General features: G+C 41.7%; 1 protein-coding gene across 1 annotated transcript; it reads left to right on the top strand.

Annotated features, from left to right (window-relative positions):
• Positions 1–407: 407 nt before the first annotated feature.
• Positions 408–18,739, top strand: LOC310634758 (vomeronasal type-2 receptor 26-like; the record flags this gene model as incomplete). The annotated part of the gene is made up of 5 exons (XM_083353294.1): positions 408–689; positions 6,442–7,239; positions 11,126–11,353; positions 16,410–16,536; positions 17,835–18,739. 5 exons carry the CDS (start codon positions 408–410, stop codon positions 18,737–18,739), a joined length of 2,340 nt encoding a protein of 779 aa, XP_083209420.1.
• Positions 18,740–26,644: the final 7,905 nt, after the last annotated feature.

Consider the following 26,644-nt stretch of genomic DNA (forward strand, 5'->3'; position numbering starts at 1 on the left):
TGGAAAGAAAGTCATTTGTGGTTAATAGGACTGTCCTTCTAATAGCAAGATCCAAAGAAGTCCATCTCCTGGCAAGGTCCAAGAAATGAATGATACAGGCATCTTACATTATTTTATTAAAGAATGAATTTCTGAGAATATTTCCTGCAGTACAATATAGGGATTGAGCTTTTGGTCTGATCTTCTCTTGCTTTCCCCTTCATGAGATCAATCAGAATCCAAAGCTGTTACATCATCCTGGGTTACAGATTGTTAGATTGTCAAATTTGTGCACTAGACTTATAATACAGCAATCCAAGTGATTAGTTATAAATGTCCTTAAAGGAACAGCTTCAGGAAATATGATGTGATTTTATGAATTGAAGATGAAAGCCAATTGCAGTCTCTTATCTTGCAGTATACAGAGTATGAGCTTCTGGCACGTCCTGCCCTTCTTCTTCGCCATTCATGAGATCAACCAGAATCCAAAGCTGCTACCCAACATCACCCTGGGCTACAGCATCTATGAGAACTTTTTCAATGCAAGGATAACATACGAGGTCATGATGGACTTGCTGTCTACAGGGCAAGAGAATGTCCCAAACTACAGTTGTGGAAGACAAAATAACCTTCTGGCTGTGCTTGAAGGGACGGATTCGGAGCTCTTTCCTTACATTTCAACTATGCTGGGCATCTACAAAATTCCACAAGTAGGAATGAACACTGAAGCTAATTTCATTTTGTAAAGTCTAATGATAATCCAAAAGGGGTCAGATCATAAATAAAATGATTCAGATGACACAGCTTAAAGGACGCCTGAACTATTCTATTTTCATCATGCATTCAAATACCTTACTTCATTCTTACATCATTGTACATCTTGATTTTTTAAAAAGATAAACAGGTTACAAAGAGATTTTTCAACTGAACGAACCTGCTGTGTTCATGTGACGTTTCATTTTCCCCAATCTATGTGTCAATGCTACAAACATTGACATGTTTTTGCACTGACTATATAAGAGACAGCCTTTTGTTTGAACTGCTTCTCTTTGAATCTTGAAGGGATGGTGTTATGTATGCAGGTATCTGCATAGCAACAGCCACCAGGGGGCGTTGGCCTGGACAGTTTCGGCAGGAAACCTAGGGCCAACCCCATTGGCTGTTAGCTTACCTGGCCAGGTATATAAAGAGGCCAGGTAGCCCTCATTCCCCAGTTCACTTCCCCTTCCAATAAAGAGCTGAACTCACACACCGGCTGGCGTCTCTCTTGCGTCGGACCCACTACACAATAGTGGCGACGAAGGTGGGATTGCTGCCGACCAAGAGCTGAAGTCACTGGGGAAATGCTCCGCGAGCTGAAGGGAAAGGCATTTTTCCTTCTTCCCCCCATGACCGCCAGCCGAACCGGCAACGCCAAGTGCCACATCCACGACCAACTGCCGCCATGGCTAGAGCCGGACAACCCCGCAAATTCGAGACCCGCCGCCCTGAAACCTGGACCCGTTACCTGGCTCACGTTGAACTGTACATGCGGTTCAATCAGATATCGGAGGACGGTGCAAAGGCGGCCGCCCTGCTCTGCCTTGGGGGACCAGCGCTGCTGGAAGTCGCCGTGAACCTGTTCCCCCAGGAGGCCATCAACACCATCGTGTACCGAGACCTCGTGGCCAGGCTCAACGCACATTTCAGGCCCCGGCGCTCCAAGGTGGCCGCACGGTCACAATTCGAGAAAAGGGACCAGCGCCCCGACGAGACTGGCGCTGACTTCCTCGCCGCCCTGCGGGAAGCTGCCGTCGCTTGCAGGTTCACAAATTTGGAGGAGCGACTATGGGACCGGCTGATTTGCGGCCTACGCGACAGGCGGTTGCAGAAGCTCCTGTTCGAAAGAGAGGAGGTCTCTCTCCAGGAAGCCAAGGACGCCATCCTAGCACACGAAGCGGCCTGCGGGGCCGTCCAAGCCTGCCAGGGAACCCGGCCCAGCAACCAGGCAACCAGCGTCCACCGGCAAGGGGCCACAGAGGAGGACGACCTGAGCATCGACCTCCTCCAGTGGAAGTCGACCCCCGACCAGCGAGCCAGACACCCAGACAGGCCCAGGCCTCCCAGAAACACCGCTGTTCGCCAGAGGTGCGCAGGGTGTGGTGGGAACCACATGCGCAGCCTCTGCAAGTTCCGGTCCACCACGTGCTGGGCCTGCAAGAAAACAGGCCACATAGCCGCCGTCTGCCGTAGCCGCCGCCCCCGGGAGGAGATCCACGAGCTGCAGCCGGAGGAACCGCCGTTCGAAGGTACTGGGGCACCCACCAAAACAAAAATTGGCTATGTCGAGAGCCGGCTGGCCATTAACCACACAGGTAGCCGCCGGCTGCTCAAACCCAAAATTAGATTAGCAATCCGTTTGCAAGGCATCCCTTGCAGCATGGAGCTTGACTCCGGATCAGCGGTCTCGATTATTTCAGACGAGACCCTTAACCACATAATTAGCCGGAGCAAGCAACGGATTAAATTACGGCCTACTAAATTAACCCTGACCGATTTTCAGAATTCGCCGGTCAAGGTGAAGGGGGAGGCCACCATTTCAGTGGGGTTTAAGGGTCGTGAAGGGCACCTGGATGTTGTAGTGGTAGAGGGCTGCAGAGCCAGCCTGGTCGGGTTGGACTGGTTTGAGGCCCTGGGAATCTCAGTATCCGGGATCCATTGGATCCAGGGGGACTCCGTTGAGGCCGTTTGCCGGGAGTTCGCCAACGTCTTTGACGGGTCATTAGGCAAGTACACCGGGGCCCCCATATCGTTCAAGCTTAACTCGAACATCTCCCCCGTTAGGGTCCGGCCGCGGCGAGTCCCTTTTGCACTCAAACACAAAATCGAGCGCGAACTAGACAAGTTGGTGGCCCAGGGAATCTTAGAGCCCGTAGATGGAGGGGAGTGGGAAACCCCCATCGTGACCCCCCTCAAATCCAACGGGGAAATAAGGATCTGCGCCGACTATAAGTGCTCGGTGAACCATGCCCTAAACCCGCACGCTTACCCGGTTCCCGCGGTCAGCCACGTTCTCGCTTCCCTCCAAGGCGGCGCCATCTTTGCAAGGCTCGATCTTGCACAGGCGTACCAGCAACTCACGGTCACTAGGGAAACAGCTGACATCCAAACCATAGTAACCCATAGGGGGGCGTTCCAGGTGAACAGGCTGCAGTTTGGAGTCAGCGTTGCTCCCGGCATTTTCCAGGAGGTTATGGAAAAGACACTCAAGGGCATTCCAGGAGTCTGCCCCTATTTTGACGACATCCTGATCGCAGGAGCATCAGCAGAGGAACTGGCAGGGAGGCTTAGGGAAGTGCTGGCAAGGCTGCGCACAGCTGGCCTCAAACTCAAAAAGGAAAAATGCAGCATAGGCGTTCCTTCCACAGAATTTTTGGGGTTCAGAGTAGACGCCAGGGGAATCCACCCCACAGAATCCAAGGTGAGGGCCATCAAACTAGCACCCACACCCAAGAACAAAGCAGAGCTTCAGGCATTCCTGGGTCTGCTGAATTTCTACCATACATTCCTCCCACACAAGGCAGCCATCGCTGAACCACTCCACAGGCTGCTAGACAAACAGGCAACATGGGCCTGGACGGCCACCCATGATCAGAGCTTCAAGGCCCTGAAGGCATTGCTGTCGGACAAGTCCACAGTAACCCATTTCATCGAGTCCAAGCCCATTTGTATTGCCTGCGATGCATCCCCTTATGGTGTGGGCGCTGTCCTAAGCCACCTTGAGCCCAACGGGGCACAAGTCCCCATAGCATACTATTCTAGGACACTGTCTGGAGCAGAAAGAAACTACGCCCAAATAGACAAAGAAGCCCTGGCAATCGTGGCAGGAATCAAGAAATTCCACGATTACTTATATGGCAGGGAGTTCACTGTCTTCATGGACCACAAACCACTCCTGGGCCTGTTCACCACAGACAGGTAAACCCCCCAGATTCTGTCCCCCAGGATGCTCCGGTGGTCCATCTTCCTTGCAGCATACAATTGCAAGCTGGTGCACAAGCCAGGGAAGGAGATGGGCCACGCAGACGGTCTAAGTAGGCTCCCCTTAGACACACACGACCCAGACCCAGCACCAGCCACACAGATCCTAGCCCTGCAGGAACTACCCGAGTGTCCAGTTCTTGCCAAGGACATTGCCAGCCACACAGCCACAGACAACATCATGGGCAGGGTGCACTCATGGGTTTGCACAGGGTGGCAGGACAAATCCCCGGGACCAGAGTTTCAGGCCTATTTCATTAGACGCGATGAAATCTCCACACACAAGGGGTGCCTCCTTTGGGGTAGCAGGGTCATCATTCCACCCACACTATGCGCCATGGTATTGGACTCCTTACACGAAGGGCACCCGGGGTTGGTCAGGATGAAGGCACTGGCTAGGAGCTACCTCTGGTGGCCCGGGTTGGACAAGGAGATTGAGGATCGGGTCAAGGCCTGTTATACGTGCCAGAGATCCAGGCCAGAAGTGCCACATGCACCAGTACACTGGTGGGAGGCCACACACACGCCATGGTCCCGCATTCACATTGACTATGCGGGGCCATTCCAGGGTCAACTATTTTTAGTAGTGGTGGACAGTCACTCCAAGTGGTTAGAGGTAGTCCCTGTCCCCAACATGACCTCGGGGAGGACAATCCAGGTGCTCAGAGCTCTCTTTGCCACACACGGCCTCCCCGACATAATTGTGTCTGATAATGGGCCTCAGTTTACTGCTGCGGATTTCCAGGCGTTCTTGAAGGCGAACTGGATTAGGCACGCCACCTCCGCGCCTTTCCATCCATCTACCAACGGGCAGGCCGAACGGATGGTAAGGACGATCAAAGACGCACTCCGGCGCATCATCAGCGGGGACTGGCACCACAGACTGGCCAAATTTTTACTAGCCCAACACACAACACCATGCGTGGCTACCGGCAAGAGCCCAGCAGAACTGCGATGGGGACGGCGCCTCATCACCAAGCTGGACCGCCTACACCCAGACCGGGTAGCAGCCGAAACCGGAAGGGCAACATCACCATCATCACCATCATCACCATCACCACCAGCATCACTACCATCACCATTGCCATCATCACCCACACACAGGGTCCTCAACCTGGGGGACCTGGTCTGGGCAAGGAACTATGGGGCTGGACATCCTTGGGTTCCGGGGACAGTCTTCGGGAAAACAGGACCCCTTTCGTACATTGTAGGGGTGGAGGGGGACAGACGCATAAGGCGACACATCGATCAGCTCAGAGGAAGAGTCCCTGAGCACGTCACACACGCCCCTGAGCGCGTCACACACGTCCCTGAACTCAACGCACACGATCAACAGGAGGACCACACTCCAGGAGGGGTCAACCCAGCTGAGGACGTCACAGGGCAGGGACCAGAGGAGGAGGACTTCCTGATGCCGGCTCCTTGCAGCCCTGCACCAAGGCCTCAGGAACCCACGGTCCAAGCCCAGGGGCCAAGCACACCCAGACGATCCACCCGTCCACACAGGACACCAGCCTACCTGTCGGACTATGTGTGCAAGTGACCCTCACACAAGGACACCACTGTTTTTTTATATATATATACTCATAGTTATAGTAGTTGCATGTTGTTGTTGTTATGTGGGTCTTCTCTAAGGGGGGAGGGGTGTTATGTATGCAGGCACCTGCATAGCAACAGCCACCAGGGGGCGTTGGCCTGGGCAGTTTCGGCAGGAAACCTAGGGCCAACCCCATTGGCTGTTAGCTTACCTGGCCAGGTATATAAGGAGGCCAGGTAGCCCTCATTCCCCAGTTCACTTCCCCTTCTAATAAAGAGCTGAACTCACACACCGGCTGGTGTCTCTCTTGCGTCGGACCCACTACACAATAGAGGGAAATTTTCACACGGCTATTTTGAGAAGATAAGTATAGCCACATACAGAAGGGGAAGTGAAACTTCATATGTAAAACTAATTGGTGAACGTGATTCATGACGTGTAATTAAGAGAGGGAGATTATGCAGGATATGATGTATCAAGGGGAGGAGAGGTCAGATTCTGGCATCCCTCCATGAGTGCCGATGTTTCATTTCATTATTAAGTCTTTTTAGATAAACAATGCTTCCATTTTGTTTGAACTGTCTCAATTATTGGAACCATGACACTATGATCAAAGCAAATCAAATGATATATTTTTAAAGCCTTTACAATAAAAAAGCACAGCAAAAAGAGAAACAGTGTAATACAGCAATTTGTTATTGGGGAAAGGAAAAAAAAAGAATAGGACAATAAAACAGCATATCTAATGAATAGTTCTGTGCAGTTATATAACTTAGTGAATATAATTGACCAGCTGATATGTGAGTAGAGGGTTAGCAAGAGAAAAAAAAATAACCCTTAGAAGTAAGCACTTATTTTTGTCCTTAAGAGCAAAGCAATCAACCATCTCCTCTGTTTCATCTTAGATCAACTATGGCGTCATCAGCCACATTCCAGAGCAGAAATATAATTTCCCTTTTTTCTACCGGGTGACTCCAAAACAAGAACCTCCTCACTTGGCAATTGTCAAGTTGCTCCTGCATTTCCGATGGACGTGGATCGGCCTCGTTGCTCCGGACAATGAAAGTGGAGAAAAGTTCAGAAGAACCTTTGTGTCAGAAACCTTAAGGAAAGGTGTCTGTGTTGCCTTCTCAGAAAGCTTACCCATGGTTGTTAGTTCAAGGAGGGGAAAGAACACCCTTCAATATTTTAGCGACACTAAAGTGAAAACTATTGTTTGTCAGTTGGACACTCAATCCTCATTATTACTAGGAGTATTAATACAAAACATTGAAAAGACAAAAATCCTGTTTGAGGCAAAAGTATGGATTACTACAGCTTTGTCAGATTTAAATGTGAGATTATTTTACCGATTGGTTAATCTCCAGCATAACCATCTTTTATTATCCTTCTCAACTAAGGCAAAGAAAAGGACACAATATCATGATTTTAATTCACATTATTCTGCTACAGGGAAGTTTGGGAAGGAAGCATTTCAGTGTTCTTATTCAAGCCATTTGTTGTCTAAGAAAGTTTGGATCACATGCCTGGAAAAAGAGACCTGGGAAATCCCATCCCCGGATCTGGTTGGAAGAATCTTGTCTGAGGATGGCTCCAGTATTTCCACAACAATCCAGGTTGTGGCCTCGGTCTTCAGTGCTGCCTTTTCCTCCCAAATGAGTAAGAGGAGGATGCCTTCTGGGGACCACCAGACACTCCAGATGGTACAACCGTGGCATGTAATGCTTCTTCAATATTTTAATAATGGTTCCCTTTCAATTCTTACATGTTATCATAAAGATAAGCAGAGATGATGGGGATAACCCAAGAACAATTGCCTGTTTCTAATATTTGTTCTGACAAGATGAGACATTTTAGAGAGAGAGAAACAGATAGATTGTGCTGCTGAATCTTCTAGATTAAGCCTGGTGTGCTGATTGAGGATGCTTGTGAGAATAGGTTGTGATTTCTCAAGGGACTGGAAGGTTCTTTTCACAATTGCTGAATAAATCAGCAGTTGTTATTGTTGTTAGTTGCGAAGTCGTGTCCGACCCATCGCGACCCTATGGACAATGTTCTTCCAGGCCTTCCTGTCCTCTACCATCTTCTGGAGTCCATTTAAGCTCACGCCTGCTGCTTCAGTGACTCCATCCAGCCACCTCATTCTCTGTCGTCCCCTTCTTCTATTGCCCTCAATCTTTCCCAGCATTAGGCTCTTCTCCAGTGAGTCCTTCCTTCTCATTAGGTGGCCAAAGTATTTGAGTTTTAGCTTCAGGATCTGGCCATCTAAAGAGCAGTCAGGGTTGATCTCCTCTAGGACTGACCAGTTTGATCGCCTTGCAGTCCAAGGGACTCGCAGGAGTCTTTTCCAGCACCATAGTTCAAAGGCTTCAATTCTTTGGCACTCAGCCTTTCTTATGGTCCAGCTTTCACTGCCATACATTGCAACTGGGAAGACCATAGCCTTGACTATACGAACTTTTTTTTGATAGGGTGATGTCTCTGCTTTTTAGTGTGCTGTCTAGATTTGCCATGGCTATCCTCCCCAGGAGCAAGCGTCTTTTAATTTCTTGGCTACAGTTCCTATCTGCAGTGATCTTGGAGCCCAGGAAAATAAAATCTGTCACTACCTCCATTTCTTCCCCATCTATTTCCCAGGAATTGAGAGGGCCAGATGCCATGATCTTGGTTTTCTTAATGTTTAGTTTCAACCCAAGTTTTGCACTCTCCTTCTTCACCTGCAACAAGAGGCTCTTTAGTTCTTCTTCACTTTCTGCCATTAGAGTGGTATCATCTGCATATCTTAGGTTGTTGATGTTTCTTCCGGCAATCTTAATTCCAACTTTTGATTCATCTAGCCCTGCCTTTCTCATGATGTGCTCTGCTTATAAGTTAAATAGGCAAGGCGACAGTATAGAGCCTTGCCGGACTCCTTTCCCAATTTTGAACCAATCAGTGGTTCTGTGTCCAGTTCTCACTGTTGCTTCTTGGCCTGCATATAGGTTTCTCAAAAGACAAATAAGATGGTCTGGTATGCCCATCTCTTTAAGGACTTGCCACAGTTTGTTATGATCCACACAATCAAAGGCTTTAGCATAGTCAATGAAGCAGAAGTAGATGTTTTTCTGGAACTCTCTAGCTTTCTCCATGATCCAGCGTATGTTAGCAATTTGATCTCTAGTTCCTCTGCCTCTTCGAAATCCTGCCTGTACTTCTGGTAGTTCTCGATCCACATACTGCTGGAGTCTAGCTTGTACAATTTTAAGCATAACTTTACTAGCATGAGAAATGAGTGCAATGGTGCGATAGTTTGAACATTCTTTGGCATTGCCTTTCTTTGGAATTGGAATGTAAACTGATCTTTTCCAATCCTGTGGCCACTGTTGAGTTTTCCAAATTTGCTGGCAAATTGAGTGTAGCACTTTTACTGCATCGTCTTTTAAGATTTTGAATAGCTCAGCTGGAATATTGTCACCTCCACTAGCTTTGTTGTTGCTCAGCTTTTCTAAGGCCCACTTCACTTCACATTCTAGGATGTCTGGCTCGAGGTCAGTGACCACTTCATTGTGATTATCAGGGACGTTAAGCTCATTCTTGTATAGTTCTTCTGTGTAATTTTGCCACCTCTTCTTAATCTCTTCTGCCTCTGTTAGGTCCCTGCCATTTTGGTTCTTTATCATGCCCATTTTTGCATGAAACGTTCCTTTCTTCTCTCCAATTTTCTTGAAAAGATCTCTGGTCCTCCCTATTCTATTGTTTTCTTCTATTTCTTTGCATTGTTCATTTAAGAAGGCATTCTTATCTCTTCTAGCTATTCTTTGGAATTCTGCATTTAATTGGGCGTATCTTTCTTTTTCTCCCTTGCCTTTCACTTCCCTCCTTTCCTCAGCTATTTGCAAAGCTTCCTCAGACAGCCATTTTGCTTTCTTGCATTTCTTTTTCTTTGGGATGGTTTTGGTTGCTACCTGTTGTACAATGTTGCGAACCTCTATCCATAGTTCTTCAGGCACTCTGTCTATCAGATCTAATTCCTTAAATCTATTTGTCACCTCTACTGTATATTGAACGGGGATATGATTTAATTCATACCTGACTGGCCTAGCGCTTTTCCCTACTTTCTTTAATTTAAGCCTAAACTTTGCAACAAGAAGCTCATGGTCTGAGCCACAGTCAGCTCCTGGTCTTGTTTTTACTGACTGTATAGAGCTTCTCCATCTTTGGCTGCAGAGCATATAGTCAATCTGATTTCTGTGTTGACTGTCTGGTGATGTCCATGTGTAAAGCCGTCTCTTGGGTTGTTGGAAAAGAGTGTTTGCTATGACCATCGTATTCTCTTGACAACATTCTATCAGCCTGTGCCCTGCTTCATTTTGTACTCCAAGGCCAAACTTGCCTGTTATTCCAGTTATCTTTTGGCTTCCTACTTTAGCATTCCAATCCCCCATGATGATAAGGACATCATTTTTGGGTGTTAGTTTTATAAGGTGCTGTAGGGCTTCATAGAACCGGTCAATTTCGTCCTCTTCAGCACCGGTGGTTGGGGCATAGACTTGGACTACTGTGATATTGAATGGTTTGCCTTGTATTCGAACTGAGATCATTCTGTCATTTTGAGGATTGTATCCCAGTATTGCTTTTCCTACTTTTTTATTGACTATGAAGGCTACTCCATTTCTTCTGAGGGATTCTTGCCCGCAGTAGTATACCTGATGGTCATCTGAGTTAAATTCACCCATTCCTGTCCATTTTAGTTCGCTGATACCTAAGATGTCGATGTTTAGTCTTGTCATCTCTTGTTTGACCACGTCCAGCTTTCCTTGATTCATGGATCTTACATTCCAGGTTACTATGGAGAAAATATCTTTACAGCATCGGACTTTCCTTTCACCACCAGACATATCCACAGCTGAGCGTCCTTTCGGCTTTGGCCCAGTCACTTCCTTCTTTCTGGCACTACTAGTACTAGCCCTCTGCTCTTCCCCAGTAGCATATTGGATGCCTTCCAACCTGAGGGGCTCATCTTCCAGCGTCATATCGTTTTGCCTTTTGGTACTGTCCATGGGGTTTTCATGGCAAAGATACTGGAGTGGTTTGCCATTTCCTTCTCCAGTGGATCACGTTTTTTCGGAACTCTCTGCTATGACCTTTCCATCTTGGGTGGCCCTGCACGGCATAGCTCATAGCTTCATCGAATTACGCAAGCCCCTTCGCCACGACAAGGCAGTAATCCATGAAGGGGAAATAAGCAGTAGGATGTGACAATAACCATCATGTTCTACTGAACCTCCACCATTGTTGCACAACATGTTTAGGATCTGAGATTACCAATTTCATATAGCAGAGCAGGCTAAAATAATAAACGAAGAGATCTGTATGTGTGTGAGAGGGAGAGACAGACAGACATAGACAGAGAGACAGAAAGAGTAGAAAGAGACTGAGAGAAACAATGGGAGTGGGAAAGAAAGAGAGGGAGAGAGGTAATTAGAGAGAAAAATAGAATCTTCCTACCACATTTGCATACAGAAGCGCTGCGATAAAGTACCTTTGTTTTGGCTTAGTGCTCAAATGAGAATGTATACATTGCAAGGGTGATTCTCCATGTCTTTTCAGCTCCATCCATTTCTAAGAAACTTCCAGATTTATAATTTTTCTGTAAATGACGTTTATTTGGATGAGTATGGAATTTCCACTGCTGACTTTAATATCGTGGACTGGGCAGTATTTCCCAACGAATCTGCTGCTGGGGTGATAATTGGGAATATTGAAAAAGAAGTCTCTTTAGACATCAAGATCTCTGTCAATGAGAGCGCCATCATATGGCCAACATCCTTTAACAAGGTAACCAAGTCTGCCTCTATGTGGGTTTTATTGTTCACCTGTTCCTATGTATCCATGTGATTTTGTGGTTTATCAGTCTTTTAACTTAGATGGGGAATCACCACTGCTAAAAGGACAGGTTGAAGGAGACACTATTTCTCTTGTTCCTCTCAAAAGATCTATTCTTATGATAAGGGATATCTGGTTTGACATCATTGCAATACAAAAATCTACCATTTTTGAAAACTTTCCTGGAATAGATAAATTCCCCCAAAGCATGAACTCCCCAGGCATGACTGGAGGAAGGGGATTTCCCCCCATCCTACCAGAGAAACAAAAGTGGCAGGAAGAAAACTTTAAGAGGGACAGGAATAGAGAATACAGAATGATAAACCAGGAGTAATATAAAGACATTGCTTTGCTAAATTTGATCAACTGTCAAAATTATTAATTTGTGCTTGAAAAATAACACTATGAGACTAATCTTATGAATTGAGGTTGACTCAGCCTTCCATCCTTCCGAGGTAGGTAAAATGAGGACCCAGATTGTTGGGGGCAATAAGCTGACTTTGTAATAATGCCGCTTGGGGTCTGTGTGAAAGCCCTAACAAGCAGGCATATACATAGAATGAAGGCTACTGCTAAGCTTGTAAGCCGCCCTGAGTCTTCGGAGAAGGGCGGGATATAAATGTAATAAAAATAAAAATTAAAAATTAAAAAAAAACTTTCAATTACCTGGGTGAGAGTGACATCTAGTGGTGAAATAGAGACAAAACCTTTCAGTATATTATCCCTGGGATAGACTTGGCATAAAGTCCAGATTCAGATAAGTAGCCAGCTGGATGACTTTGAAAGCTCTTAGAACTGTAACAAACAGCTGAAGATAGAAGGAAGCAGGACTTTATGTAATATTTTATCACTGAATGTATGGAATTATACTGCTCACTGTGGATTACAAACGTCGATTGACCTGGGATTTCAAGAAACATCTAGAGATAGAGAACCATATGGCTTTTTACTACTTCTGGCTTGGTGAGTCTTACTGATTGGTTTAAGACCGGTTGGCCATTTTTGGATTACAAACACCGATTGATTGGCAACTCTTGGACTTTGGATTCTGGACACGGGGCTATAATGTACTTTATAACTACCTCTCCAGACCTGATACTGACAGACAAAACTGGACTACAGTTTTTGTTTTTTTTGTGGCAAGTCAGATAAGAACTAGAAGAATTACATAACATGATTTTAAATTTAAATTGTGTACATGTATTGAATACGAGATCTGTTTTCCCCCCCCAGATAAAGATACTTTCCAGGGGGCACAACAGATTGAGACAGAATAACTGGAGGGGGAATAAAAAAACTGAGTATCCAAAACCTTGCTAAAACTTCTAAAAAACCTGCTTCAGCACTATCATCTGGGTAGCCCAGCCCAGTATGGTTGGTCCTGGAGGCAATATTAATACATTGGGATTTGAAAAGATATAGATTGGACTCCATCTTTAAGGCAACAGAGTTCTATGAGACATACAGAAGTTTTCTTGAAGAGAAAACACCACAAGGGGATGGTTCCCTGCACATGCGTGCTAGTCGTTTCCAACTCTAGGGGCCGGTGCTCATCTCCGTTTCAAAGCCGAAGAGCCAGCGCTTGTCCGAGGACGTCTCCGTGGTCATGTGGCTGGCATGACTAGACGCCAAAGGCACACGGAACGCTGTTACCTTCCCACCATAGTGGTCCCTATTTTTCTACTTGCATTTTTACGTGCTTTCAAACTGCTAGGTTGGCAGAAGTTGGGACGAGTAACAGGCACTCACTCTGTTACGTGGCACTCGGGATTCGACCCGCCAAACTGCTGACCTTCTGATTGACAAGCTCAGCGTCCTAACCCACTGAGCCACCGTGTCCCTTACAAGGGGATAGGGAAGATGAAATACAGAGAAAGTTAGTAACAGAAGAGACACCCATACAAAAAGAAGAACAAAAAGAAAATACAGGTCAAGAAAGAGAATAGGTGATATAAGAACAAAGACAGGAAAGGTCCACCAGATGAATAAAACCTAAATATAAATAAAGAAGATGGAGAAAGTAAGTGGAATTTTCTGAACAGTACAAATGGATTGAACTCCTCATCAAAAAAGAAATATATTTTTGCATGATTACAGAAACTAAAAATAGATACAATTTGTCTCCAAGAAACACATATAAAAAAACAACACTATAAATTGCTGGAATGCCCCCAAATTGGGAAACTTTATTTTACATCAGCACTTCAAAAGAAAAGCAGAGTCACTTTATATATAAGAGAGACATTGGAATCCAAAGAGGTCTACTCAGTTGAAGAAGGAAGAATCCTAATGGTAGAAATAATTATAAATCAAAAACAGATACTGAAGTGAGCAATATATGCACCAAATAACAAGCAACAAGAATTTTATCAAAAATTACACAGGGAAATATTGGAAATGGAACGTCAAAACATTTGCTTGATAGGAGATTTTAATACAATTGTAGATAGAAAATTAGATTGTAAAGGCAGCAAAGGAGGGGAAAAGGGAAGAAAGACAGATTTCTTTCCTGTAGAAATTTCCATACAGGATACTTAGAGAGAAAGAAACCTCCAAAAGACCCAGTACACATTTTATTCGAATAGACATAAATCTTGGCCTAGAATTGATATGATATGGATGTCCCCTGAGCTAAGTGCTAATATATAACAGATTGAGGTAAAACCTAACATTTGGGCAGATCATAATCCAATAAAGCTGACCCAGAAAGAGGTAAAGAAGAAATCAATATGGACTTTGAATCAATCCTTGTTAAATGAGAAATAATTTGTAGAATTGGCAATAAAGGAAAAGGAATTTTTCTTTAAAAAAATAAAAAGGAAGAGCTATAACATATATGGCTGAAAAGAACGAAGAAAAAAGAACAATTTACAGCACTAAGAGAAGAATTCAAGAAACTGGAATTAGAATTACAAATACATTCACAAAAGAAAATTGTGAAAAGACAAATGGAGACAGTGAAACATAAATTTAATTTAATAGTCAGAAGAATTGGCTGTACAAATAAAAAGGCTAAAACAAAACTTTTTTGAAAATGCAAACAAGCCAGGAAGATGGTTGGCATATAAACTGAAAAAAGAAAGAGAGAAGAGACTGATAATAAACTACAAGAGGAGAAGGGTGACTTACAACGTCAAACTGATGCAATTTTTTAAAAAAAGAATTTTATGAAAAATTATATAGAAGGAATTTCTCGAGAAAAAAATGATACAATACTTTGAAAATGCAAACCTACCAAAAAATACCAGAAAACTTAAAAAAAATTAAATGAAAAAATTACAATGATGAAAGGGATAGAAGCTATTAAAAAACAGAAAAACGATAAAACCCCAGTACCAGATGGGCTACCTGCAGAGGTTTACAAATGTCTACAAGATACATTAAGTCTACCAATGAAGGAAGTATGCAATGAGGTATTATTAGAGGCCAAACTACCAAACATGGATGGAAGCAAGTATTACTTTAATATCAAGAGAAGGTTGAGATTTGACACAGATAAAAAATTATAGTCCAATATCATTATTAAATGTGGATTATATTTTTTGCCTCAATAATAGCAGAGAGATTGAAATTGACTGAAATTACTACTGTTAGATTAGCAAAAATGTTTAAAAATATGTCTAGCAAATGTTGGAAATGTAATCAAAATCCTGGTACATATTATCACTTGTGGTGGACATGTGTAAAAGCAAAAAAAGTTTTTGGACTAAAATATATACTTGATGAGAAAAGATGTTAGGAAAACATGTAGATTTTAAACCTGAACTTTTTTTTACTAGACATAATGCCAGAAAATTTTGATAAACAAAATGTATATTTAACATTACATGTATTAACCGCAGCAAGGATTGTATTTGCACAGCACTGGAAAAATCAGATAACACCACCAAAAGAAGCGATAATTAAGAAAATATTGGACGGTGGAGAAATGGACAGACTCACATTGAGAATCAAAAGAAAAGAAAATACAGAATACTTCCAAATATAGAATTTATTATATCAATGATTGGAAAAGCGGGACAGAGAGTAAGAATTTAACCATTAAGACTAGGCAAAAATCAACCCAGACAACACATTGTTCATTAAGCACAAATGAATTGTAATGATAGAAAACTAATAGAATACTTTTTTAAAAAATCTATTGCTTATGATGGGAATACCAGCATTGTTGTGATGTAGAACGGAAAACATGTTGTTGGCTATCCCAAAGCTGTTTGTAGCATGTAAGGAAACCTAGGAGCATCACAAACCAGGGAACTGGTCTTTGACACTGAGGGACTTACGGTAGGGTATTTTATTCAGTGGAATCTTTGGTGTTCTCTGAGCTTGGTTGTTTGTTTGCAGGTAATTTCACTGGTTAATTTCCCAACTAAGTAACATCATCAATGCCTGATGATAGCACTGATAATGTTATCTATTCAAGTGATGAAATATCTACAAACAGGCAGTCAAAACCAGAGAACATCAAGGAATTTACAATTCAACCCTGAGTTACACAGATTTTCTTCTATTGAATCATTCAATGTTTTTTCAGAACTGGAGTCTTCTTTGAGACTGAGTTGATAGTAAATTGAGATCTAAGAAATACATATTGTAAGAAGGCAGAGGAAATGTTGTGACAGATGGTGTTCTAGCAATTGCTAAGACAAGACGAAGTAACCCTTTGCTTTCCATGCTTTGGACTAGACTTTCCACAGTTTTGTATCTTTGACCAGTTGGCTGAAGCTGACAGGATCTGAAGCCCAAATGCAGAATAATCCTAGGATAATGATGATTGGACTGGAGAGTCAGCAGCTCTTTCTGAACATTAAGGGAACTCTGAGATCATAGCCTGCTAAAATGAAATTGTTAGTGGAGAAATTTCACTGAAACAAACATATTTTAATTGTATGTGGGAAAAGATCTTGAAAGTACCCTCTTGAATTCATGAACCCACTTTGGTGCTCACTTCCATTTTTAGAAGTAATCCCCTCATTCATACATTTCTCTGATTTTTTTTTCTGTTCAGCAGGCCCCCTTTTCTAGGTGTACGGAACGTTGCCTCCCAGGATATACCAAGCTGATGAGAGAGGGAGAACCAGTTTGTTGCTATGACTGTTCTCCATGTATGGAAGGAACCATCTCTGTGCAGGAAGGTAGGTAATTCAAGAACAAAGAAGCAGCACCAGTCTTTTATTCTAAGGATAATATGGTAGCAATAGAAATTGCAGTTAGACTTATTTACTGCTTCATAGTGCTTTACAGCATGCTCTAAGCAGTTTACAAAGTCAGCATATTGCCCCTCAACAATCTGGGTCCTCATTGTACTGACCTTGAAAGGATGGAAGACTGATTCAACCTTGAGCTGGTCAGTATCGAACTCCAGGCAGTGGGCAGAGTTAGCCTGCAATACTGCATTCTAATCACTGTACCACCACGGCTCTGGTATTAGCAAGATTTGTTCTCATATACCAATATACCATTAGATTCAAGAAACAGACTAAAAACACTGCAAGAACTGTTCAGTGAAGGTAAAATTCACCATGGTGGATGTTTTCACAAGTTCCTGAAACAATAACAAGCAATCTTGAAAAATACTGAGAGACCTTAAGAAACATGACAGCATTTGAAACACCTATACAAAACAAACCTAACCTCAAATTCTAGTAAGATATTTTTTCTGGCAATTGCAAGAACAAATTTAGGAGAGAATTGGAAAAATAGATATTTTGTCAGTGATGTCAGATTGGGAGGTCACTTTGGAGAATAAGCAGCAATGTCACAAATACCTACAGCATTGATTCCTGGCAACATTAAGTCATGTGGACATGACCTCCCAGAATTCCTTGGGAGTCATGGAATTCAGGGAATTGGGGAATTCTGGCTGAGGAATTCTGGGAATTGAAGTGCACGTCTTAATGTTGTGTAGGTTGAGAAACACTGATCTACAGTATCTGTGATGAAGCTTAAGTAACTTTTTTTTTAAAAAAAAATATGTCTCGTATGTGGAACACATTGCACAGCAGGATATATTTAAAGCTTTAGAACATGACTTTTAATCAGAAAGTTGTGAGATGAATCAAAACTAATATCAGATGCCAGCAAGAATCTTTACACTTTAAAGTAAAACACAAACACAGAAACAAATAGATTATATGTGGAAGTGGTGTGTGTCTGTGTGTCTCTGTGTGTGTGTGTGTTTATCCTGCTCACAGCTTGGAGAAACAACAAAAGGGAAGAGAGGAATGTTTTCCATAAACATAATTATCTACTTTATTTATGCTTAGTAAGTAAGCATTTTCCCCTTGCATTTCATTATTCTAATCATATCATTTTTAAAAAAATAGAGAGAGAAAAAACTTCATTGCTCTATCTGCATCCTGCTTCTTGTCAGTTGGTCATGATGCGTGGAATACCATTGAATCACTATTTAAAAATTTGTTGTGTTTTCTAGATGTAGCCCAATGTGCAAAATGTCCACATGACCATCTCTCCAATGAGAAGCGGGATCAGTGTGTCCCCAAAGTTATAACTTTCCTGTCCTACAAAGAAAACCTAGGTCTCATCCTAGCTGTCTCTGCCCTATTTTTGTCTCTTATCACTGTCTTAGTTCTAGGAATTTTTATTAAATATCGAGAAACTCCCATAGTCAAAGCTAACAACCGTGATCTCACCTACATTCTTCTGATCTTTCTCTTGCTTTCCTTCTTGACTTCCCTTCTGTTCATTGGTCAACCCAAGAAAGTGACCTGCCTTCTTCGGCAAACTGCCTTCAGTGTTGTTTTCTCAGTTGCTGTGTCATCCTTGCTGGCCAAGACTATCATGGTGGTGATGGCATTTCTGGCCACAAAGCCAGGCAGCAAAATGAGGAAATGGCTGGGGAAATCTCTGGCCAATTTCATTATCTTCTCCTGCTCTGGTGTTCAGGTGGGCATCTGTTTCATATGGTTGGGAATCTTTCCCCCATTCCCAGATTCTGACTTATATTCCCAAAAAGGGCAGATTGTACTGCAATGCAATGAAGGTTCAGTCATCATGTTCTATTCTGCCCTTGGCTACTTGGGCTTTCTGGCTTCCATTTGTTTCTTGGTGGCTTTTCTAGCCCGAAAACTACCAGGGGCCTTCAACGAAGCCAAGTGGATCACCTTCAGCATGCTGCTCTTCTGCAGTGTTTGGGTTTCTTTTGTCCCTGCCTACCTGAGCACCAAAGGAAAATACATGGTGGCTGTGCAGATCTTCTCCATCCTGACCTCCAGCCTGGGCTTACTTGGCTGCATCTTTGTCCCCAAATGTTACATCATCATTCTAAGACCTGAGATGAACTTGAAGGAGAATCTAATAATGAAAAATAATAAGTGAAATTGATTGTAGCAGTTATATTTTATCCAAATTATTGCTAAGTTAAAATAAGACATTACAAACAGTTATTTTTTCAACGCTGCTAACATCGAATGCTATTGCTTGACAAGAGATAAAGAAGTAGCCATTTCTTATGTTAAACTTGTGTGTTGCTTCAAAAGGTTGGGTGGGGGCATGAGTAGAATTTCACCTTCAAGGCCATCTCTCTAAGTAAAGAAGATAAGACCTTGGCGGGTTTTCTAATGGAAGGGAAACTGATTCTTTAATTTAATTGGAGAATATGATTAATGACAAAATTAGAAAGGTGGAGAATTGTGTTTTAATATATTGTGCAAGGGGTGAAGATTTCAGATTCCAGCTTCCTTCGAAGAAGCATAAAGGACTTTTAAGGTAAACAATGCCTCAAGTCAGTTGAAAAGCCCACACGTCAGAAATTTGACATATTTGTTCAAAGACTTTTTCTTCCTCCCATGTGATTAATCTTACTATCAATAAATAGCATAGTGAAGTTTGTTGATGTTTCCTCCACCAATTTAAAATCATGTTATTTGTCTTCTAATCTACATTTCTTCAATATCCATTCAATGTACGAGATGAATAAAGAAAGGAATGTACAGTGTTGTCACATTTCTTTACTGATCTGGAAACATACTGTTTAACTTTGTTTTGTTCAGAATCTGGCTTCGAGTCCTTGTGTAAATTTTTTAAAAGGACAAAGAGATATTGTCAGATTGTCAGTTCTCAAAAACATTCCATAGCTCAACATAATTTCTTTTTATTATTCATTTATTTTAAAAGATTTGTAATGCCTCCTATCTTGAGATATATTTTATGTTTTATAATCTTCAAAAGCCATGATCTTAACAAGTATTGTTGTTTTCCGTTTATCCAATCAGGAAGTGACATCTGCTTTGCATACTTAATTTATCTGTCCAATTTCTATCCACCCTCTTTCTCCTGTCTCTCCAAATTTTAAGCTGGACCAGCCAAATGCATTTCGCTCAGTGTTCTAGTCCCTAACAGCAGCATGAAAATATGAGTCTCACTCAGGATTGTAGTTCCGAAGAGCAGAATGAGGATATAAGTCTCCCTCAGGGTTCTAGTCCCTAACATCTACATACTAGGCTGGCCCAGAGGGACTCTTTTCTCTAAAATCAGCAAGCAGGTCACTTCATCAGCCCTAATGACAACTGAACTGACCTTCAAAAATAAAAACGGAATTGCTTTTTTTCCTTTTACTGACTACAAAGGTTGGCTCACAGAAGCAAAATAGCAAAAACACCAAGCAAATAAAATGCAGGTCCCACAAGTTTTTGAAACCAATTTAGAGATGTTTTATCAAGAAAATTTGCTCATTAGATAAGATACAAATCTCTTGCCAATGAAAACAATGACGAAAAAACCCAGAGCCAGGAAACTACAAACCAATCAGTCTGGTATCAATACCTGAGAAAATCGTGGAAAAGATAATCAAAAATAGATCTGTGAATATCTCAAGGCAAATAAAGTTATAACTGGGAGCCAACTTGGGTTTGTTAAAAACAGTTCATGACAAACCAAGTTAATTTCTTTTTTTGACAAAGTGACTAAATTAGTAGACCAACAAAATTCTATGGACATAGTATACTTAGATTTCAGGAAGGCACTTGGCAAAGTAGACCATAACCTATTTCTTAGTGAACTAGAAAAATATGGGACAGACATCATCATCACCAGATGGATTTGTAACTGGCTGATAAACAGATCAATGAGTAATCCTTAATGATACTATGGCTACATGAAGTGAAGTAAGCAGTGAAGTACCACAACTATCCTCCTTAGGTACACTACTCATCAATATTTTCATAAATGACTTAGATGAGGGAGTAGAAGGAAGGGAATAAGCTGGCAGGAATAGCAACATCCCAGAAGACATATGCAGGATCCAAAAGGATCTTGACAGACTTGAGCAATGGGCTTTCTTCAACAAAGTGAAATTTAATGTGGAAAAAAGCAAGGTTTTACACTTAGGCAAGAAAAACAACAGATAGCTGTGAGAGGGACCTTGGAGTCCTCATGGACAATCACTTAAACATGAGCCAGCAGTGTGTGGCAGCAGCCAAAAATGCTAATACAATCCTTGGTTGTGTAAACAGAGGCATAGAATCAAAATCACATGAAATATTAGCAGCGCTTTATAAAGCCTTAGTAAGGCCACACCTGGAATACTCCAACCAGTTTTGGTTGCTACGTTACAAAACAGATGTTGAGACTTTGGAAAAAGTACAAAGAAGAGCAACTAAGATGTTTAAAGGCCTGGAGACTAAAACATATGAAGAACGGTTGCAGGATTTGGATATGGCCAGTCTAGAAAAAAGAAAGGCTTGGGGTAACATGATAGCAGTATTCCATTATTTGAGGGGCTCCCAGAAAGATGAGGGGGTGATCTTATTTTCCAAAGCACCAGAAGACAAGACAAGAAAGAGTGGATGGAAACTAATCAAGGATAGAAGCCACCTAGAAGTAAGGAGAATGTTACTAATGGTGAGAGCAACCAACCAATGGAACATCTTGCCTTCAGAAATTGTGGGTGCTCCATCACTGAAAGTTTTCAAAAAAGAGCCTGGACAACCATTTATCTTAAATTATAGAGGGTCTCTTGTCTGAGCAGGAGGTTGGATGAGAAGATCCAATTATATTATTTTATGTTCTATATTCTTAGTTTCTTTGAGTGAGGTATATGGAAATTCACAAAGGGAGAAATGAGACAAAGAATTCCCCTGGTGCTCTGTACTTGCAAATGACAAGAGCATTGATTCAGTAGAGGAAAGTGATAAATTTTGGGGGAGAGGGAAATTCATTCCCACTCTCTCAATTGGCCTAGACTAGAAAGAGTGCAGAGAAGAGCAACAAAGATAATTAGGAGAATGGAGGCTAAAATGTATATTCAGAAGTGTTGCTGGAATTGGATATGTCTAGTTTAATGAAAAGAAGGACTAAGGGTGACCTGATAGCAATATTCCAAAATCTAAGGGGTTGCTATTCAGTTATTGTATGGACCAGGTTTGATCTACCACATCCAACCCAAGCCTACCAGAAATCATCTACAAGCATGATCAATGGTGTCTTGTACTGTATTCTGGCCTCAACCATGACTGCCATGGATCCATAATCTATTTCTTCCAGAGCATTTTAAAGCTGTAGATGTCAAGGTTCTGACTGACGAAGCCAACAAAAACACAGCCGAGATTATCCAATTCTAATGCTAAACTTTACTGAGCACATAATTTTGACACAGGTGAAAGGAAAAAAAGCTCGATTTAATTGGTGCTTAAATCAGTATATAATAATAATAATAATAATAATAATAATAATAATAATAATAATAATAATAATAATAATAATAATAATAATAATAATAGTAAGTAGTTGGAAGGGACCTTGGAGGTCATCTAGTCCAACCCCATGCTCAGGCAGGAAACCCTACACCATTTCAAACAAATGGCTGTCCAGTCTCTTCTTAAAAACTTCCAGTGTTGGAGCATTCACCACTTCTGGAGGCAGGTTGCTTCACTGGTTAGTTGTTCTAACTGTCAGGAAGTTTCTCCTTAGTTCTAGGTTGCTTCTCTCCTTGACTAGTTTCCATCCGTTGCTTCTTGTCCTGCTTTCAGGTGCTTTGGAGAATAGCTTGGCTCCCTCTTTTTTGTGGCAGCCCCTGAGATATTGGAACACTGCTATCATGTCACCCCTCACCCTTCTCTTCGTTAAACTACACATACCCAATTCCAGCAACCGTTCCCTATATGTTTTAGCCTCCAGTCCCCCAATCATCTTTGTTGCTCTTCTCTGTACTCTTTCTAGAGTCTCAACATCTTTTTTACATCGTGGTGACCAAAACTGGATGCAGTATTCCAGGTGTGCCCTTACCAAGGCATTGTAAAGTGGTATTAGTACTTCACGTGATCTTGATTCTATCCCTCTGTTAATGCAGCCTAGCACTGTGTTGGCTTTTTTGGCAGCTGCAGCACACTCTTGGCTCATATTGAAGTGATTGTCCACTAGGACTCCGAGATCTCTCTCACAGTTACTACTATTGAGCAAGGTACCACCTATACTATACCTGTGCATTTGATTTTTCCTGCCTAAATGTAGAACCTTACTTTTTTCACAATTGAATTTCATTTTGTTAGATAATGCCCAGTGTTCGAGTCTGTCCAGATCCTCCTGTATCTTAAACCTATCTTCTGGAGTGTTGGCTATTCCTACCAGCTTGGTGTCGTCTGCAAATTTGATGAGTTCCCCATCTATACCCTCATCCAAATCGTTGATGAAGATGTTGAAGAGCACTGGGCCCAGAACAGAGCCCTGGGGCACCCCACTACCCACTTCCTTCCATGTAGATGCAGTTCCATTGAGGACCACACGCTGAGTACGGCCTGTCAGCCAGGTACGAATCCATCTGGTGGTGATGCTATCTAACCCACATTTTTCTATCTTATCAAGTAGTAGCTTGTGATCTACTTTATCAAATGCCTTACTGAAGTCCAAGTAAATTATATCTACAGCATTCCTCTGGTCCACTAATTGTGTCACTTGGTCAAAGAATGTAATAAGATTTGTCTGGCACGATCTGTTTTTGACTAACCCATGTTGACTTTTAGTGATGACTTTGTTTGTATCAAGGTGTTCGCTGATTTGTTGTCTGATTATCTTTTCCAGATATGTGGTTGCCAGTCCCAATTCTTTCAGGCAACCCAGAAGCATAGCATAATTGATGGCATTAAAAGCTAGACTCTAAAGTTAAATCATGATTGAATATTGAAAGCCTGGGAGAGATGCAGCAGAGGCAAGATGAATACCCCACCAGAGATTCAGGGTCCACCAGTGGCACAATCAGTACTTTCTCTGTGCTGTGACTCAATGAGAAACCCAAATATAAAAGGACCAGATATTCTCCTTCCCCCAGAGTACTCATTGCACAGTACGTTTCTTGAATAACAGGATTAAGAAATACCCTGAGTTGTTGTTTTGATGATTAAATTGGAAATACACCCATAAGTCAAGTAAAGTTTTCCACCTCATGCAGAGTAGTAAATGAGGTCATACAGAGAATCGACTGTGATTCTCAAATCCCTGTCTAATTATCAAAATCAGAATGATTACTTCATCTTCCACTAAAGCCTAGGGGACTTTTCCCACCCAAGGTTATTTTGAAACAAGGTAGATGTTAGTAACCCACATCAATGGATTTCACAAATATTTATTAATTCTTATAAAAATCTGAAGCTCTGGTCCACGAGGAGCTCAAGGATGATGAAGAACACACGGTGAGACTCCTGTCGGCACAAATGTACAGGTCTGACTTTTAATGCTGCCCCTTTAATGTGCCAGATTAAAGTTTATCTTGCTTGATCAAGTCAGTGGATCTGTGTTCTTTTGCAAGAGAACTGTGCTTCTCCTTAGACAGCTCTGAGGCCAAAGACAGTGGGTGCCTGTCTCAGAGAACTACAGAAGATCTCCATCATGATATGTGAAATGCTGCTGATGCTGCTTCTCCTGGTATCCCATTTTCCATGTGGGACGCTGATGACCAAATGTCCATTGAACGTACAAAAAGAGGCAGGTAACATATTTAATTATTACAAGTCAGGAGATTTCCTGATTAGTGGAATCATTTCTACATCAAGCTCAGTATTTGAACCATACCTCTTCTTTAAGCCTCCAAACCACAGATTTGAAAGGTAATTCCTGATAAGTACTTTAGACTAGTGATTAATTTTATCTTTTATCTTTTATCTTTTCCACTATTTTCCTTTTAATAGGGAAGGTTAGCTGATATAAATGTTAACATTTTATATGTATAATTCCTGACATGTACTTAACGCTGGTGATTAATTTTATGTTTTCCACTATTTTCCTTTTAATATGGATGGTTAGCTGGTATGAATGCTACAATTTTATGTTTTAATTTTTAACATTGACATCTATGATTCTAGTGGTCTACTGTTAAAATCTGTTCTGAATTTTGCAAGCTGATCCACAAAGTTCAGAAATATGATAAGCTATTGTTGGAAAACTTTCTGAAAGAAAAAGGTGTAAAAGACATAAGAATTGGTCGGCGATCTAGTGAACCTTGGAGAGATGAGAGTTATTTAATCACCCTATTAAATGAATGTTTGATGTGGTGGTTAATGTTTCAGGTTAGAAATCATGGAAGCATGACCTCTAGTCCTTCCTTGGATATAAATTAAGCTGGCTGGCCCTGGATCAGTCACTTTCTCTTAATCCTAGGAAGAAGGCAATGGCAAATCACCTCTAAAAAACCTTGCCAGGAAAACTACAGGAACTTGTCCAGGCATTCTCTGAGAATCACCTAGACCTTTCCCCAGAATAATTCCACTTAAATATTCCTCCAATTAGCAATCAAATCAACATAAAGAGACTTATTTCATAGAACCTTGTTTTTTATGTGAAAATGATTTTCTGAAGTGAATTTTAAATAAATGTATCCAGTTGCTAAGACAGTTGATCAATTACTATAAAATGCATTTCCAAGTCACCATTTGGAGAAAATAATGAATATAGAACATAGAGTTGGAAGCGACCTGGGAGGTCTTCTAGTCCCACCCCTGCTGGAGCCATTTCAAACAAATGGTGTCCAGTCTATTTTTGAAAGCCTCCAGTGATGGAGCACATACAACTTCTGAAGGAAAGCTATTCCATTGGTTGATTGCTCTCACAGTTAGAAAATTTCTCCTTAGTTCTAGGTTGCTTCTCTCCTTGGTTAATTTCTATCCATTGTTTCTTTTTGGTGCTTTGGATAATAATAATAATAATAATAATAATAATAATAATAATAATAATAATAATAACAACAACAACAACAACAACAACAACAACAACAACAACAACTTCAGAATTCAAACAGAGAAGCACCTGCAACATAACACCCTGGACTTAACAATTGTCAATAAGAAAGACAATAAAGTTTGGATAGTGGATATGGCAGTGCCTGGAGACAGCAAAATAGACGAGAAAGAACTGGAGAAGATAACAAAATACAAAGACCTACAAATAGAAATAGAAAGACTGTGGCAAAGGCAAGGGTAGTACCAATAGTAATGGGTGCCTTTGGTGCAATCCCAAAACAATTGGAGAACCACTTGAACACCATTGGCATTGACAAATTCTCCATTAGTCAATTGCAAAAGGCAGCCTTACTAGGAACTGCTTCCATCCTGCGATGATATCTGTAATACCATCAAACATCCACATCTGCCTATCCCAGGTCCTTGGTAGGGACTCGATAGGTCGACCAAAATGCCAAATCCAGTCTGAACATCTGGCTGACTGTGCAATGAATAATAATAATAATAATAATAATAATAATAATAATAATAATAATAATAATAATAATAATAATAATAATAATATTGGAAGGGACCTTGGAGGTCATGGTTGGGATCAGATCTACAATTTCCAATTGGGATGATTTTGAGCCTGAAGAAAACCATTGGAAAGAAAGTCATTTGTGGTCAATAGGACTGTCCTTCTAATAGCAAGATCCAAAGAAGTCCATCTCCTGGCAAGGTCCAAGAAATGAATGATACAGGCATCTTACATTATTTTATTAGAGAGTGAATTTCTGAGAATATTTCCTGCAGTACAATATAGGGATTGAGCTTTTGGTCTGATCTTCTCTTGCTTTCCCCTTCATGAGATCAATCAGAATCCAAAGCTGTTACCAAACATCATCCTGGGTTACAGATCGTTAGATTGTCAAACCTGTGCACTAGACTTATAATACAGCAATCCAAGTGATTAGTTATAAATGTCCTTAAAGGAACAGCTTCAGGAAATATGATGTGATTCTATGAATTGAAGATGAAAGCCAACTGCAGTCTCTTATCTTGCAGTATACAGAGT

The sequence above is a fragment of the Vipera ursinii genome, assembly GCF_947247035.1.
Source record: "Vipera ursinii genome assembly, chromosome: 2".
NCBI classification, from domain to species: Eukaryota; Metazoa; Chordata; class Lepidosauria; order Squamata; family Viperidae; genus Vipera; species Vipera ursinii.